This window comes from Capra hircus, chromosome 1 (genome assembly GCF_001704415.2).
Source record: "Capra hircus breed San Clemente chromosome 1, ASM170441v1, whole genome shotgun sequence".
NCBI lineage: Eukaryota > Metazoa > Chordata > Mammalia > Artiodactyla > Bovidae > Capra > Capra hircus.
This window is the reverse complement of record NC_030808.1, coordinates 118,224,614-118,242,365: the sequence shown is the minus strand read 5'-3', so window position 1 is coordinate 118,242,365 and position 17,752 is coordinate 118,224,614. Positions and strand designations below refer to the sequence as shown.

General features: G+C 42.6%; 1 protein-coding gene across 1 annotated transcript in view; it reads left to right on the top strand.

Annotated features, from left to right (window-relative positions):
- The window catches only part of TM4SF4 (transmembrane 4 L six family member 4), a 28,502-nt gene extending 17,264 nt beyond the window's left edge, over window positions 1-11,238 (top strand). The window contains exons 4-5 of the mRNA XM_005675456.3: window positions 6,211-6,400; window positions 10,632-11,238. Coding sequence (XP_005675513.2) covers window positions 6,211-6,400; window positions 10,632-10,649 — 208 coding nt within the window. The 3' untranslated portion in view covers window positions 10,650-11,238. The remainder of the gene's footprint in view (window positions 1-6,210; window positions 6,401-10,631) is intronic.

Here is a 17,752-nt window from a genome sequence, read left to right as displayed (position 1 = left end):
ACAGATGACTTGCCCAAAGGAATGCTATTCTTAATGATGGAAGCTCGAGTCCAAGTTTTCTGACTTCAGGTCACAATGCTTTTTCAGCACTGTATTGATTTGCACTGTCTGATTTTTGTAGAGTCCATTTTGAAAAGCCCAGGGGCCTCTGTCTGCAATCATTTTTACTATCCCATGGATTCATCCATCGGATCCCAGTGTGGAGGCATCAGGAGTTATGGTAGCTGCAAGTGAAACACACATACACAGCTACTTAGTGAGTGAGAAGGAATAATCACGTGTATGAGACCAAAGGAAAGGACTCAGGACAGTTTCCCTCATCACCCAATGGCAGCAGCAGAACCTTCCCTTCTCCTCTCCTTCCTCCTCCACCTCTTCCTCCTCCTTCTGATAATTAAAAGTCCAATGTTTTTGCATGCATTATTTCACTTAACCTTCCTAATAAATCTCAGAAGATTTTTTTTATCCTTAGAGTAGAAAAAATATAGTTCAAAAGGTTAACTTGACTGGGGCTCCACAGCTAATAATTAGCAGAAGAATTTAAAAAACAAAAGCACCTGATGGGACCTCACTTTTAATCTGTCTCAAATACAGAGCAGAGGAGGACAGACCTGGTCCCCTGCCCCAGTGAGCACATGGTAAGTTAGGGTGTTAAGAGGGGACGGGCCCTCACCTGCCAAGAGGGTGAAATGAAGTTGCACAAGGGAAACTTCTTGGAGGAGGTGACAGGGGATGATCTTGGAAGTTGTGCAGAAGCCTGTCTTTTGGAGAGGAGGGGAAACAGGCTTCAAGCAGAGAGAAGAGAAAGTCCTGAGGCTACTCTGAAAAGGTTCCATGTGCTCGTAGAATGTAAGATCACTGAGTGGCCAGAAGCTCAGGGTGAATGTTAAGGGAGGAGCAGAGGGACGCCACAGGAGGGGCTGACGGAGACACAGGAAGACCTTCAAGACATTGGGGGACAGCAGAGGACTTCAAGCAGGATAAGCCATGGCCACTTGGGAGTTTTAGGAGGATCATGATGTAGTGATGTGGAGAATGAACAAAAGGGCTCAGTAACTGACAGAGAGAGCAAAGCAGGAGGTTGGAGGAACAATCCAGATAAGATTCTGAGCATCTCTAAGGCAGTGGAACTGGGGCTCAAAAGGGGAGAAATTTCAGAGACTCTCTGAGATGGAATCATCAGGATTAGGAATGAGAAGAAAGAGGAAAGGTTATCAAGCTGGACTTTGAGGTTTCCAGCTTGGGGCACAAAATTCAGGGCTCTTCAAGAGTATAGAATTGAGTTCTGTTTTCCTTAGAAGTGCCTGTTGTGATCATATTAAAGAACAAAGGCAGTTAACTTTTTCGGTCATGGGAACTATACTGAAGAAGCATCCTAGAAGGAAAAAGAAACCTGGGACATTTTGAGATACGCCCTCCTGGCTTCCTTTGAAGTAGGACCTCCTCCCATCCAAGGTCTTCCTTTCTGAGACAATTGGCCGATCTACCTTGACCCTGAGCTGCTGAAAGGGAAGCAGCTGGCACAGGGCATGCAAACAGCTGCGGGAGGCAATGCAGGAGGCCAGGCCAAGGACAGTCAGCAGTGGGGGAGGGACAGGGGACACCGCCAAGCACAGCACTGCCAGCTCAGGCTGCAGCCCGCCCTGTTCCCTGAGGAAGGAGTTCAGGGGTGAGGAGAGTGCTCTTTCACCAGGCACAGAGCTGAAACTATTCGGTGTTCTGCCTGGACTTCCAGTTACGACCATCTGCAGCTGCTCTTCGTGATTACTTCTTAGCAAGGAACTGCTGTGAACACACTCCCCAGAGCAGAAAATTACATAGATGGGGTGAGATGGGATTGCAACAAGGTGTTTCCAGCTTTCATGAAGCAGGAAATCCCCAAAGATGTTAAGATGCGGCTTTGCCCTTGACCTGACCAGACTCTGGGTCCGGTCACATGCTAGTGGTATGATCTTAGCAATCACACCTCTTGGCTCTTTCTCTGTGAAACGGGGTGACAGTAAGATCTACCTCACAGGTTCAGGCAAGAATGAAATAACATGATGTACATAATGTAGCACTTGCTAAACATTCAACCTTACTATTCATTTTTATAAATATAAAAAATTCATTACCTTGAATGGAATGTATTATGATGTATTAGAACTTTCTAAAATGTTATGTTTTTATAATAATTTTGTGATTAATTTCTGTCTTTTCAACCAGCCTCATGAAGGTTCAAAGAGAATAATCTCTTTATGATGTTATGTTATATTGTTCAGTCGCTAAGTTATGTCTGAGTTTTTGTCACTCCATGGACTGTAGCCTGCCAGGCTCCTCTGTCCATGGGATTCTCCAGGCAAGAATACTGGAGTGTGTTGCCATTTCCTGCTCCCATGGATCTTCCCGACCCAGATATTGAACCTATGTCTCCTGCCTTCGCAGGCAGATTCTTTACCACTGAGCCGCCAGGGGAAGCCCTTATTATGATACAGGGAAGCCTTGATTGACACACTGCTAGAGATACTATACATACTGTTAAAGATATATAGATCAAATTTCATGAATAAATCATATTTTAATTATTCTAAAGGAGTGACATTACTCAAATACAGGGCATGTGTGTAATGATTAAGAGCAATGGCTTTGGACTCAGACAGAAGGAAGGTCAAAGTCAAGCATTTACATTCCCTAGCCTCAGCTTCTTTTCTCTTTAACACTTTCTAAGTATTTAATGTCTTTTTTTTAGTAGTACATTTTTCATAATCGAAGTATAATTGATGTACAACATTGTATAAGTTACTGGTGTACAATGTAGAGATTTGTAATTTTTAAAGGTTATACTCATTTATAGTTATTATAATTCCCCATGTTGTCCAATATAGCCTGTAGCTTATTTTATTCCTAGTTGTTTGTACCTCTTAATGCCCACCCCCTATGTTGCCCCTCCCCACTCAACTTCTCAATCTGTGTATATGTTCATTCACTCAGTGACTATTTCCTGGGGGCAACTGTATGCCAGGCGTTGTTCAAGCAAAGTAGTACCTCCTTGTAGGATTGGGAGGAATGGTGGAACACAGCTGGCCCAGTGCCTGGAACATGGGTGGGACCCCATACAGGAAAGCTGCTCATTTATCGAACACTCCCTTTGGTAGAACCGGGGACAGAGATGAGAGACCTGGTCTCTACCCTTGTGGGTGTAGAGTCGCAAAGAGAAGACAGACAAATAGAGGACAGCTCAAGGTCCCGGCTCCGTACAGAGGGAACCCAGAGAGCTGAGAAGCACAGAAGGGGTACCACAGCCAGCTGAGGTCACGAGGAGAGGCTCCTCCATCCATGGGATTCTCCAGGCAAGAATACTGCAAGAATATTGGAGTGGGTTGCCATTCCTTCTGGAGGGATCTTTCCGACCCAGGGATCGAACCCAGGTCCCCCACATTGCAGGCAAATGCTTTAACCTCTGAGCCACCAGGGAAGCCCAGAGAAAGTGGCACCTATTATCCAGGCAAAGCACCTGGGCTCCCCTGCTCCTTCCCTCAGCAGCCTTTGCTGATAAGAAGTGAGTTGTACGAAATCCATGGCGTTGACTCTGAGGTTGATGGAATTACTGCCGCTCAGTTGGGACTGCCTTCACAAATGATAGGATTCAGGGAGTTTAAACTGTCTCAGATCTCTTCGATTCACAGAATGTGGGAGTATGATTAGCCTCCAGATCCACGAAAAATTAGGGAGCCCTTTCACCTCAAGGGCTGGAAGCAGCAATCATCTCAGGGATCTGAGACTCTCAGAACCTGAGAGTTTGGGGGTAAAGGAAAAGGGCCTGTGGAACACCTATCCGTGAGGGTTTGTAAGGGGTGATACAGCTGCTGGAGTGAAACTGAAAGGATCTCTCCGCCCAAACGCAGTCGTTGCTTCCTAGCTTCCCTGTGAGTGTTTCACCAATCTTACCACCAGAGGGCACTGTCATCCCACCATGGGACAAACCCTTTCCACAAGGGCAGGAACTCAGGATTGACAATTAACTTCATTTTAAGATCTTTTCTTTATAAAAATGTGACTGGAATATATTGCCTTTTATTACCTCTTATAATCATCAAGTTGAAAAATGGTAAAGATAAGAGAGACTGCATGGAAAAAGGCAGAAAAGAAAAATGAGTTTTTTATAAAAATAACATACTGAAGTCTTACATAGCAATACATAAGGTATATTACTGAATTTTCAGAGCTGTGCAGTTGTTCTCAGCCCATTTTATAGATGAAGAAACTAATGGTAAGGGCAGGGGTCAGGGGGTGTTAGGTGACTTATATGAGGGATACACAGCCAGTAAGAGGAACACTTGAATTCAAACTCAGGTCTGTCTGAATTCAAAATAACCAGTCTTTTTCCTTTAGGCCACACTACTCAGCTTAAGCAAAGTGATTAACAATATTAGGGTTTATTGAGCACTTACTATCTACTAGGCATGGTTCTAAGCAGTTTACTAGTGTTAACTCATTTAATCCTCACTTTAATCCTTATTTAACCCTATGATTTGATAGATATTGTTATTCCCACTCTACAGAGAGATACACAAGTCACAGAGCCAGTGAGCAGCCAGGACTGTATTCTTGTGGGAAAGTGAACCAATGCAATATGCAATGGTTTATCTTTAAATCAAGAATGGCTCATTCTTTCTTTTATCCCTTCTGGATAAAGGAAATGTCTTCCATCCTTTCAAAGGTTTTTCAAAATCTTAACACAAAATATATCTCAAATTAATGTGTACTGATGCGCTGGAGAAACTGTCAGAGAGAGATGGTCAAAAAGATCTAAAAACAATGAGATGGGCGTTCCTTTAGTAGCCAGATAGAGAGTTTTCTACAGAGACCCTGAAAAGAGAGTGGATTCCTAAAGCAAAAGGGAAAAACCAATTTGGGGCTCTAATAATGTGAGAAGAAATTACAATATTGCAGAAATTTTATCCCTTTACCCTCATTTTTGTCTTTTAAGCATACTTCACATTTCTCCTTCAAGGCACAATGCCTTTGATATTGCGGTGGACTCTTAATAATATATATGTAATATATATATTATTTTATAAATATACCATAATTTCTATTTCAAAGTTTTTATAAAATATGTAATAAGGCAGCAGATTATTTCTTTCTTTTAGTTAATTAAACCTTTTGAATCCGTACATTGTCACAAAAATACAGCTGAGTCAGTTCACAGTTTGACTGGAAGTAGGCCTCAAAAGAATCAAGCCTTTCCCTTTAACTATATGACACGATTGTACTTTCCATGGCTCCAGAGGGCTGCTAGAGGTGACAGGTCATTTGCCAGAAGTTCAAGAGGTCCCTGCAGACAATAGTAGGATAAAGGCCATGGACATTTGTAAGATTGTCCTCCTGGTGTGTCTTCATTTTCATGGCCCCTTAATACATATTTGATTTGCCCATCTGCCTGGTCAGCTCACAAAAATCACTCTGTCACTCAGTAACTATGTGAGCTGGGTAAGTCACTTAACCTCTCTGCGCCTCATTGTTCCCATTTGTGAAGCGAGAGAAAAGAACCATGAAGTCTCCATGAGAAATAAATGAGTGGATATGTGTGAAACATTCAGAAGAGGGTCCATTCCAGCACATGGTAGATACTCAATAAAATTGTTCAGTTCAGTTCAGTTGCTCAGTCGTGTCCGACTCTTTGCGATCCCATGAATTGCAGCACGCCAGGCCTCCCTGTCCATCACCATCTCCCGGAGTTCACTCAGACTCACGTCCATCGAGTCTGTGATGCCATCCAGCCATCTCATCCTCGGTCGTCCCCTTCTCCTCCTGCCCCCAATCCCTCCCAGCATCAGAGTCTTTTCCAATGAGTCAACTCTTCGCATGGGGTGGCCAAAGTACTGGAGCTTCAGCTTTAGCATCATTCCTTCCAAAGAAATCCCAGGGTTGATCTCCCTCAGAATGGACTGGTTGGATCTCCCTGAAGTCCAAGGGACTCTCAAGAGTCTTCTGAGAAAAAGAATCCCATAATAACACATTTAAATGCAATACCTAGAATCCCATAATAACAATTTTATTGTTAGATATTGCATTTAAATGTGTTGTTATTATGGGATTCTTTTTCTCAGGAATCTTAGGTCTTAGATAGATGGTGCTGCAAAAGAAAAATCACTGTGGTGACTTTCTAGCCTAGGGGATTGCATACTTTTTAACCAGTGTGTCTTTTCTCTCCCATGTCCCTGGCAGAGAATACCTCGGGAACCCTAACATATGGAGCGAGTGCCAAAAGCCTAGTGACGTGGTTCCCTGGAATCTGACCCTCTTCTCCATCCTGCTGATCATAGGAGCAGTTCAGATAATTATCTGTGCCATCCAGGTGATCAACGGCCTCCTGGGGACCCTGTGTGGAGACTGCCAGTGTTGTGGCTGCTGCGGGGTAAGCTGAGGTCTTTGGTCAAGGCAAGCCACCAGCGCAAATGGGATGAGGGGGTGGAAAGAGTGGCGGCTGCAGGATCTCCAACCAGGCTGGAAGGTCCAGGCAGCTCCTCTCTCAGCCAAGGGAAACTCTGCTCTCTATGATGCTATTAATAGCATACCTAGGCTGAGGCTGACCACAGTTTCAGTCTTACCCGCACCTGACCGTAGTTCTGAAGGCAAAGGACTCCACACATGTATGGAAGTTTATGATAATGTCTACATGAAGATTCTCAGGAAGTGGACATCTGTTATAGGAAGACACATCACAGTCTGTTCCCAAATGTTCTCTTTCCTAACTCAATCTACACAGTGTGTTAAATTTGTCAAGTAATACATGAAGGGTATTTTCTTCCCCTTGGAAAAGATATGGAAGAGAGTAATTATTCTTACATGCAAGAAATAGTGGAAATCATTAGGAATTTCATCTCCAAATATGACTGTAAATTATCAACACTATGAAAAATAAACCTACGGACAGTAAACCAAGGTGATTATTTCAACTACTGAATAAGCCAGATCAGGAAATCATTTCATACGCATGAGGTGATTTTTAAACACAGGTTAAAGTATGAGGAAAAAATTAAATAGAACTCAAGTGTTGGGGACTTCTCTGTCAGTCTAGTGGTTAAGGCTCTGCGATTCCACCTCAGGAAGCACGAGTCTGATTCCCAGTCAGGGAACCCAAAGACCCTGCATGTGATGTGTTGCAGCAAAAAAAAAAAAAAAAAAAGGTTAGCTAGAACTTCAGAGTTCCCTTATTGGGGAATTATGTAACCAAGTATAAGTAAAAGTCTATCTACTTAATATAATATCACACCCAAATTAAAAATGACCCAAATAATTTTTTCAAATCATTCTTATAAGCAATATATGTATACAAGTCAACAGTTGTATGTGTGTGTGTGTGTGTGTGTGTGTGTGCGCGCGCGCGCGCACAGAAATCTAGGGAGGTGTTCAGTTAGGAAATCTGTGCCCTGGGCTTGTCTTTCACCCACCAATTTCTTCAGGTATGTGATTCTTATATATCCTCCCAGAGTTCCGTTGTTATTGCTTTCATTTCCTGTACCTTAAAAGGATTTTTTTTCAAAACTGTAATAATACTGAAAATGGTTATAATGTTATTTAAAAAGAGCAATATACAAAAAATATATACAGAACACACAATTAAATAAATTTTAAAAATCACTATTCTAAATGGGAAAAGAATCTAAAAAAGAATAGGACATATATATGTATAACTGAATCGCCTTACTCTACACCTGAAACTAAGACAACATTGTAAATCAACTATTTGTGTGTGTACTTAGTTGCTCAGTCTTGTCCAGCTCTTTGCGACCCCATGGACTGCAGCCCACCAGGATGCTCTGTCCATGGGGATTCTCCAGGCAAGAATACAGAAATGGGTAGCCATGCCCTCCTCCAGGGGATCTTCCCAACCCAGGGATCGAACCCAGGTCTTTTGCATTGCAGGCAGATTCATTACCAACTGAGCCACCAGGGAAGCCCGACTATACTATACTATGCTCCAATATAAAATAAAATTTTTAAAATAAATAAAATAAAATAAATGAAAACTCAAACACAATGGGTAGAAAAAAAGACCTAAAGGAAATCCAACCAAAATGTTTAATGATAATTGTTTGTAGGTAAGAAGACTTTGACTTTTTTTCTTCCTTCTAGCTTATATTATTCAAAAATGTTTACAATCATATATTTTGAAATATAAAAAATATAAATAAAAACTTCTTCCCAAAGTCAAGAGTATAATGCATATAGTGAAGCTGCTCAATCGTGTCTGACCCTTGGCTCCTCCATCCGTGAGATTTTTCCAGGCAAGAGTACTGGAGTGGGTTGCCATTGCCTTCTCTAGGAGATCTTCCCAACCCAGGGATTGAACCCAGGTCTGCCGCATTGTATGCAGATGCTTTACCATTAAAAATAAATTTCCCTGACTATTGGGTTTTTGTTCTATAAACTTTCAGTTCTACGTGTTGTATTTAAATATTTTGGTCTTGAAACACAATTGGGGAGAAAAGAAAACTACCAGCTAGAAATCCATCACAATTGTTTTTACAGTAGTGGTTAAGAGTATTTTGCATTTGAATGTTGTAATCCGTCCGATAAGAATGCAAGCTTGCTAAATCAGCTAATTCATTTCAAACACTGATATTTGTTTTTCTGCTTTCACGGAAGAAGTTACATTTTTTTAGTTAGGTAGCAAATTTTCATTGCAAGTATAATTGGAAATACAACTGTTCTTCTAATGGAAGATAGTAGTTTACTAAATCTGAGGATTATTTATAAATTAAAAACATACCCACAGATCATCAAGCTAAGTGAAATAAATCAGACAGAGAAAGATAAATACTATATGATGTCACTTACATGTGGAGTCTAAACAACACAACTATTGAATATAACGAAAAAGAAGCAGACTCACAGATACAGAGAACAAACTAGGGGTTGGCGGTGGGCAATACAGGGGTGGGGCCTGGGAGGCACAAACTTTTCAGTGTAAGGTAGGCCACAACACAGGGAATATAGCCAACGTTTTGTAATAATTGTAAATGGAAGGTAAAACAAAAAAACACACCCATAGTTGTAGTCAGTTGACTGTTCAGTGACTGTCCTCTATTCAGACTCCATATTTTGGCAATTTAAATGAATAAATCCCCTGATAGTGAAAAGAAAGCTGCTGAGCACTCTAGCTGGCACTAGAGAATCACAGAGAATGAATGTACATCACCAGGATTCCCTTCCCTCCTTCCTTCTCAATCTTAATTTGGATAACTTCAAATCTATGTAAAATTTTAAAAAACAATACAGTGAACACCTGTCCTTTTCACCTAGATCCACAGACTGTTAACATTTGCTTGCTCTCTGTACCATTGGAAAGTAATTCACAGACATCATGAAACCTTACTACTAAATATTTCAGTACACACAAGATTGGAGGGGGGGGAAAAAAACAGTGGTCTGCTAAGGATTCCTGTCTTGTAGGCAGCTCATCTTTTGTACAGCTGGTCAGGGTCCCTCCCACAGGAGGAAACGGGGGAGTGTTGGGCTCCCAGGTAATCACTCACTTGCTGAGTGAGCTGAGAAAGCTGCCTAGCTTCTAGAAGCTTCGTTCTTCCAGCCGCCTCCTGCTGAACTTCCATAGAGGGTACAGATAGACATCCATCCATTCAGACAGGAAGTATTTATTGAGAGGCCTCTGGCCTGGCACAGTCCTTACATGAGGTAATAGGTGGAAACGTGCCTCAAAATACAAGCTATGGAATGCCAGCTGTGCAGTCTTAGCCAAGTTGGTTGCCCTCAACTGTGTCTTTGCCTACAAAATGTGATTGTTAAACCTACTTCCTAAGGTGCTGAGTGAGTGTCTAACCTGGGGTGATCAATGCGCATCCAAGTCAGAACTTCTCTGGTGGTTGAGTGGTTAAGACTCTGTGCCATGGCAGGGATACAGGGTTCAATTCCTGGTTGGTAAACTAAGATCTCACATGCCACGTGGCACAGCAGAAAGAAAAAAAAAAACACATCCACGTCAGTAACTAGAAGGCTCAGTACACTGTACTGATATTTCCTTAAGAGGATGGAAATCTGTGTAGCAGCCAAAGTTCAAGAAAAGGAACACAGTTCCTGGGTTCCACCTCCCAGGGTTCTCTACTTATTAATTCCTGGCTTCTCTATTTATTCACAATGGCTTCAGATACATCACTTGAGCCCTCTGTTCCACTTATTAAAAATGAGTTTTAATAATAAAGTGAAGCTTCCACACTTCTAGAGTAAACATAGGTAAGTGAGAAAGATCTGAACCAAAGTCAGAAAAAGTATAGAAAACATTCAGTAAGTGACCAATAAGGGCAGGAGTAATCAAGACTAAGGAGGGCTTCCCAGGTGGTGCAGTGGTAAAGAATCCCCCAGCCAGTGCAGGAAATACAGAAGAAGTAGGTTCAGTCCCTGAGTCGGGAAGATCCCTGGAGAAGGAAATGGTATCACTCCAGTACACTTGCCTGGGAAAGCCCATGGAGAGAGGAGCCTGGTGGGCTACAGTCCATGGGGTCACAAAGAGTCGGACACGACTGAGCACACAAACAAACTAAGACTAAGAGGGGTGATGGGGAGGGGAAGCACACACACACACACACGCATAAATGGTGTTTAATTAATTAACTTTTTCTGTCTTCTAGGGAGATGGGCCAGTCTAGACCAGCACAATGAGCTGTTGTAACTTGATGGCGTGTGAGAAGATATATTAAACTTAATTCTTCCCTTCTTGGAGTTGCCAGCTCCTACCTGCTTTCTAACTGACAAAGCTTAGGCAGGCCAGAGTTATTTCTTCTCCTTTCCAACCAGCTCAGTTCAACTTGGAATTTTATGTTAGTTTCAGATAAAAAAAATAGTTTGACCACTTCAGGAATATTTATGAATCTTTCCAATTAGCTTCCTTTAATAATTGAAGAACAGGTTCAAAGCAAATGTTTCATAATTTTTCTCTAAGAATGAAAAATGTATAAGAATACATGTACTGCTGCACTGCTTCTTTGTATATAGAGATGTTAATATCCTTGGAAGTTTTACAGAACTCAAAGGAGTAAATCACATTAAAAATGAGAAGCTATGACCAATTTTTATTTTTAAGATTTATGGGGAAAACAGAATGACTGATATATCATAATTTTTATTTATTGCCTTTTGGGCTAACATATTCGAATGGCTTGTGACTAATCTTTTGAGCTTGACATCATTTACTAGGGTTTCCTTATGTATTAAATTAAAATCAGAATTCAAAGGTGATATAATAAAGAATGTGTGTTTGTGAGGAAAGAGGGGCAAAAGATTAAATGAAAATTCATGTTTTCTACAAATGCTTCCTTTGAGCAAACAAAAGCAATGTTTTTAAAAAACTGATTTGGGTGATCATTTCATCAGCCTATGGCCCAGGATTAAGGTAATAGATTTATATGATCAGTTCTCCATGTTATATTAGGACATTAGCTTTGGTCTTATGAACCACACACTAATATAGAATCAAATTCATTCCACTGATTTGAGTGCAAACCCCATCTATCCACATGTCAGCTTGGGGGTCCTGGGAAAGTTACTTTCTAAACCTCAGTTCCTCCGCCTGTATAAAGGACTACTGAAAAGCAATCAATCATCCAAGAAATGTTGAAGTCCCTCAAGGGGAAACAAAGAGATCTGTGTGATTGTCCACATTACTGATGTATAATAAGGAGGATTCTCAGAGGTTGACATAAGCCAGCATCTCACTTCTGCCCCTGCCAAGCTGATGGGCAGCACTGTATAAGTTAGGCACACCAAAAACTGGGTTTCTCAGAGTCACCAAAAACACAGTTACTAATCATAGTGCTGGCCACTCGGGGCTGGGCACTGAAGACACGACATGCTGTGATTCTGCCCTCGCTGTAGCGAGAACTCTGAGGCCGGAGTGCACCTGGCACTAGCCAAGTTGAAGGAAGAAAGGCAGGCAGACAGACAAGTAAGATCTCATTTGATGGGGGTCGGGGGCTGGGGGGGGGGGTACTTTCCCGGTGGCGCAGTAGTTAAGACTGCCTTCCAATGCAGACAGTGCAGGCTCAACCCCTGGTTGGGAAGCTAGCATCCCACACGCCTTACTCCCCAAAAATCAGAACATAAAGAATAACAGAAGCAATATTGTAACAAATCCCATAAAGACTTTAAAAATGGTCCACATAAAAAAAACCTTTGAGAAAAGATCTCAAAGGGGGAATTATGAATGCAAACACTCACACACTTACACGCAATGTGTTTCAAATCAGTTTAGACCATTGGTTTTCCAGCATGGCTGATCATTAGAATAGCCTAGGAAATGTTCTAAAATTATGATTCCTGAACCCCAGCTTAGACCTATTACATCTGAAAATCTAAGCATGAGGCATGAAAGTTTTGTTTTGTTTTTTCTCCATTCTGTAGTGTCTCGAGCTCACCAAGTGATGCTAAAATCCAGCCTCTTTGAGCAACCATTGATTGAGATCACAGGCTTGTGGGCATCAAGGATGACAATGGGATGGACCCCATGACAGCTTGTCAGGAGCTCACACTTTACTGATGAATATTAATTAACGGAATACATGCTAAACCCTAAAGGTGCCAGAGGTATCTATGGAGGATATTCATCTAAAAGATGAAATAGAACAAATAAACAAAGAGAAAGAACAGATGAAAGATGAGGAGGAGGAGGAGCAAAATGGAAAGGATACGCCCAGGGTTTAGAAAAATTCATGGGAGAGAACCACTGAGATTGGCCCCAGGAAAGAAAAAAATCTGCCTTTGTACACAATTACCCTGTCCTGTGTTAAAAATACTTATTGGCTGATGTCCACCTTAACCCATGTCAGTCATGGTTCAATCAGAGATTAAAGATCTCTGTGTATATAAATTACAAAGATTTTCCTTTACTAATTGTGGGAGCTAGGTAATCCTTCTCTGATAGACCAGGGGTCCCCAACCTCCAGGATCTAATGCCTGATGATTGAGATAGACCTGATGTAAAAATAAGAGAAATAAACCACACAATAAATGTAATGCCCTTGAATCATCCTGAAGCTACCCCCACCTATCTTGGCCCTTGGAAAAATCGTCTTCCACAAAGCGAGCCCCTGATGTGAAAATGGTTGGGGACCACTGTTTCCAACTGTTGTCTCAGTGTCTGATGCTGGGGCTTGAAGTCCACAGGGCAGAATCTGTGAGGAAAGATGGATGTAAGGTGAGAAAGAGCGTGAACAAGCTGGAACCCACAGCGCGAGCTGAAGCCCACAGGTAGGCACTGAGACCCGTGGCAGTTCTCATTGCCTCTGGCTTCAGTGGAATGGTGTCCTGCGGAAGCTGGAATCAGGGGAGATAAACACACTGGGTATGGTGGGCCCAGGGGTTAGAAGAGCTGTTGATCCCAGGAGAGGTTAGCAGATGTAGACCCTTGTGTCAATGACAATGTACAGGAACCCCAAGGTGCTGCTGCTTCTTGTCTGCCCTCCAGGGCTGGCAGGAATCGCTCTTGTGGTCCACCCTATTGGGAAACATAACTTTGGGGCATGCAGTCTGCCCTAGCCATGCTAACATTACAAAGCCACCACACTCAGATGGGAGAAGGGAATTTTTTTTTTTTTTTTTTACTTCCTTGACTGTGTATATCAGGCATCCCCAATCTCCAGGCTTCAGACCAATACCTCCTATCAGATCAGCAGCGGCATTAGATTAGAAATAAAGTGTTCAATAAATGTGATGAGCTTGAGTCATCCCGAAACCATCCCTTGCCCCCTGGTTTGTGAAAACATTGTCTTCCATGAAATGTCCCTGGTGCCAAAAAAGGCTGAGGACCGCCAGTGTACGTGTCCTATTTCTTAGGGTAGATCAGGGCTTCTCAGCCTCCACTCATGAGATGTTTGGGCGAGATGATTCTTTGGTGTGAGCAGAGCTGTCCAGTGCACTATAGGATGTCTGGCAGCATCCTTGGCTTCTTCTTACCAGGTGCTAGTAACCACCTCTCCATCTCAGTTGTGACGACTAAAAATATCCCCAGACATTGGTAAGTGTCCCTGGGAGGAGTTGGGAGGAGGCCAATTCGCCCATGTTGAGAATCACTCATCTGCTGCTTGAGGAGAAGAGCCATAGTTCTTTGTCCTGGAAACCAAAGCAGTGTTTACACACACAGTGTGCTGGGTGACTGCTTGAATCCTCCCGTAAGTCCAGAAACAAATATTGGCCCATCAAGTGACATACATACATTGAAAAGGAGATGCACTGCTCCTTAAACATTCTGACTTCAGAGCACTGCTTTTTTAAAAAAATTATTATTCATTTTTCACTGTGCTGAGTTTTCCTTGCTGCTCGAGGGCTTTTCTCTAGTTGTGACAAGAGGGGACGACTCTCTAGGTGCTGTGCATGGGCTTCCCATTGCCGTGGCTTCTCTTGTTGCAGAGCACACGCTCTAGGGTGAGAGGGCTTCAGTAGTTGTGGTGTGTGGGCTCAGTAGTTGTAGCCCCTGGGATCTAGAGCACAGACTCAATAGTTGTGCACACGGGCTTAGTTGCTCCATAGCACGTGGGGTCTTCCTTGATCAGGGATCAAACCCTTGTCTCCTGCAGTGGCAGGCGGATTCTTTACCACTGAGCCACCAGGAAAGCCCCTGAGCACTGCTTTTCTTGGTCTAAATACACTCCCATGTGATCTTCACTGCTGTGGTTTCATGACAATGCTCTTGACCTCCATGTCTTTTCCTCCAGTCCAGACCACTGCCTTGCCTGCTAAACGTCTGTTTTTGAATTTCTCATTGGTATCTCAAAGCAACATTTCTAAGCTGAACTCTCCCAGTCCTTTCATACAGGCTTGTCCTGAAATCTTTGTCTTAGTTGGGAGAAGGGAATGGTTTAAAAAAAATTTTTTTTTTACAGTTCATCTATATTGGGCAGACACAGAAATGTAGGAGTGAGCCATGACATGTCCTAAACACAAAGTTTAGCGTGCGCCTGTCCTATCTATGCTTCCCAGGTGGCGCTGGTATAAAGAACCCACCTGCCAATGCGGGAGAGGTAAGAGATGTAGGTTCGATCCCTGGGTCAGGAAGATCCCCTGGAGAAAGGAATGGCAACCTACTCCAGCATTCTTGCCTGGAGAATCCCGTGGACAGAGGAGCCTGGCGGGCTACAGTCCACAGGGTCACAAAGAGTCGGACACGACTGAGCGTGCACGCACGCCCTTTCTATGGCTTCCATCACCTAACTCCCACTGGCTTCAGTCCTTGCTCTGCCCGAAACACAGGGATCCAGTAATTGCCTGATGTCCTGGGCACCGCCCACACTCTTTGAAACCCTGGCTTTGTATGTTGTATTCTGTCTGCCTGGGAACACTCTCTCCCTATTATTCATCAGGGTAACAGCTTCTTCTTCAAAACTCAACTCAGTACTCATCTTGTTCTTCCTACATCACTGTACCTCCAGCTAAGTCAAAATCCCTCCATATTCTCCCATGACATCCCGTATATATGAGAATGATTGCCCTTTGCAGGTTATATCACATAATACTTCCTTCTTTCCCTCTGGACTGAGAACTCCTCGAACTCAGAAACTCTGTCTCAATGTTTGTACCTCTTTCCAGCACTGAGCCTGAAACATAGTATTGGCTTGGCCAAAAAGTTTGTTTGGATTTTTCTGTGGGCTGTTATGGAAAAAGCCAAATGAACTTCTTGGCCAACACAATAGATACTCACTGAATGGGCTGTTACCCTGGTTATGGTTCCATGACTAAAATTATTCTCCTCAACGGAAAGAAAAAGCTACTCTCTAGCATTTTAGTGTCAAGCGTTTGTAACAAAAAAAAAGAAAATAAGAACTTGGCATTCATATATACCCAGAAATCTTGGCAAGTGATATACATGGAGAATTTACTTGATCTTCCAAACAACCAGCCAAGTGTTCACAACTGCCCATAGCTTACCCACTGCTTTGTCTTGACAGAGCTTTAATGCGGGTCTTCTCCTCCCCACAGGACCATGAACTCTGCTCGCTTCCAAGCCTGAGCAAGCACTACAGCGTTCTTTCTTCAGCTTATCTGGGGAATGGGCTGCCCCAGTTAGACGCTGTTACTGTCAGACGCCAGTCATCATACACCCTTGCTCACCTAACTTCCAATTGCTACAAAGGTCTGCTTACCCTTCCCATAAAGGAAAGGCCCTTTTAATTTATTTTTGAGATGCCTATATACTTCTGAAATTGGAGATTCTCCCGTTGCAATAGTCCTTTTGAATACTTTCCCTTTTCTAAGTCTGGGTTTGTTTATTTGATTCAACTCTATGATAAAGAAACTACAATTAGCCCTTTTTGTATGAGACTAAAGTGAAGCTTAGAAAAAAACAAACAAATAAATTCCCCAGAACCTCATAAAAAGCAAGCAGGAAATCCAGGATCTAAGCCCAGAGAGTCTGACTATTTGAGGGTGAGAATCTCTACACTCTCAGCCACTGAGCTCTTTACCCTCTTAATTCTTCTAAAAGCATCTAGGAAGGGATGCTTTGTCACGTTAAAGCTCCACTGTAAAACTGAAAATACTAAAATATTGTTATTTTTTTAAAGTCATGGGAACTTTCCTGGTGGTTCAGTGGCTAAGAATCCATACTCCCAATGCAGGGGTTTGACCCCTAGTCAAGGGACTGGATTCCACATGCCACAACTAAGAGTTCGCATGTTACAACTAAAGATACCTCTGGCCACAACTAAGACCCAGCACAGCCAAATAAATAAATTTTTTTTAATAAATGAATCAAAATTTTTAAAATAGTCACAATATACTGCTCACTATTTCATTTTAAACTAAACTAGTGAAAACTATTAAACCATGATAATCAGAGTCATTATTTTTATATAATCTTTCAAAGCACCTATATACAGACATCCACCCACAGAGTACCCCTGGTTGCTCACTTCTGTGTGTTTTATTTCTCAATTATTCCTATTTAATGATTTTCTTCTGTCAGTGTGGAATAAGCTGGAATGCACAAGCAGAATTCTATAACCCTCAGGTTTAAAATAGAAGCAGAAAGAAAGAAAGGAAAAAGAAAAGGAAAAAAGGAATGAATGAAAAAGAACAAAAGAAAGGAGAAAGAAAAGAAAGGCAGGATCCTAAGCAATCTGCCCCCAGGCCTGCCACCAACTAAGAGTGAACATTTGCAGAGCATGCACTCTGGTATAGACATTGGTCTTGATGGGCATCAAACCAATGTAATAGTCACAACCTGCTCATCAAAGGTAGTTGTGATATTATCACCCTTGAGTGAGGAGTGAGGAAACTGAGGCATGAAGAGAATAAGCACAAGCCCCAAGGTCACAGAAGGAGCTCACGGCAGTGCTGACATTAAACCCAGGACACCTGGCTCCAAGCCTGAGCTTCCCCTGACCAGGACCAAGCTCTCCTGCTCGGTACCGCCACGTGTCAACACCACGCTCACCCTCTCCCTGCACTACAGCCTGCTGCTTCCCACCAGCCAGGCATAGGTTACGCTCATTCCCAAGAAAACACAAGCTGAGTTGAATGCAAATGAGCAGTAGGCACCACAAATAGTGAGCTAAAGAGGAAAAAACACTCAGAGCCGATAGCAAAGATCTGCTTCAGAAAATGCTGAGATCTGGGTCACTGCTGAACACGCGCATCTTCGTGTCCAGGCTTCCTCAGGAGCGCCTGGGTTTGCTGTTCCAGTGTGTGGCCATTCCTGGAACAGGGACCCATGGAGAGCTGAATGCTGCCTGAGACTCTTGGTAACTCTGTGGTCTTGGGA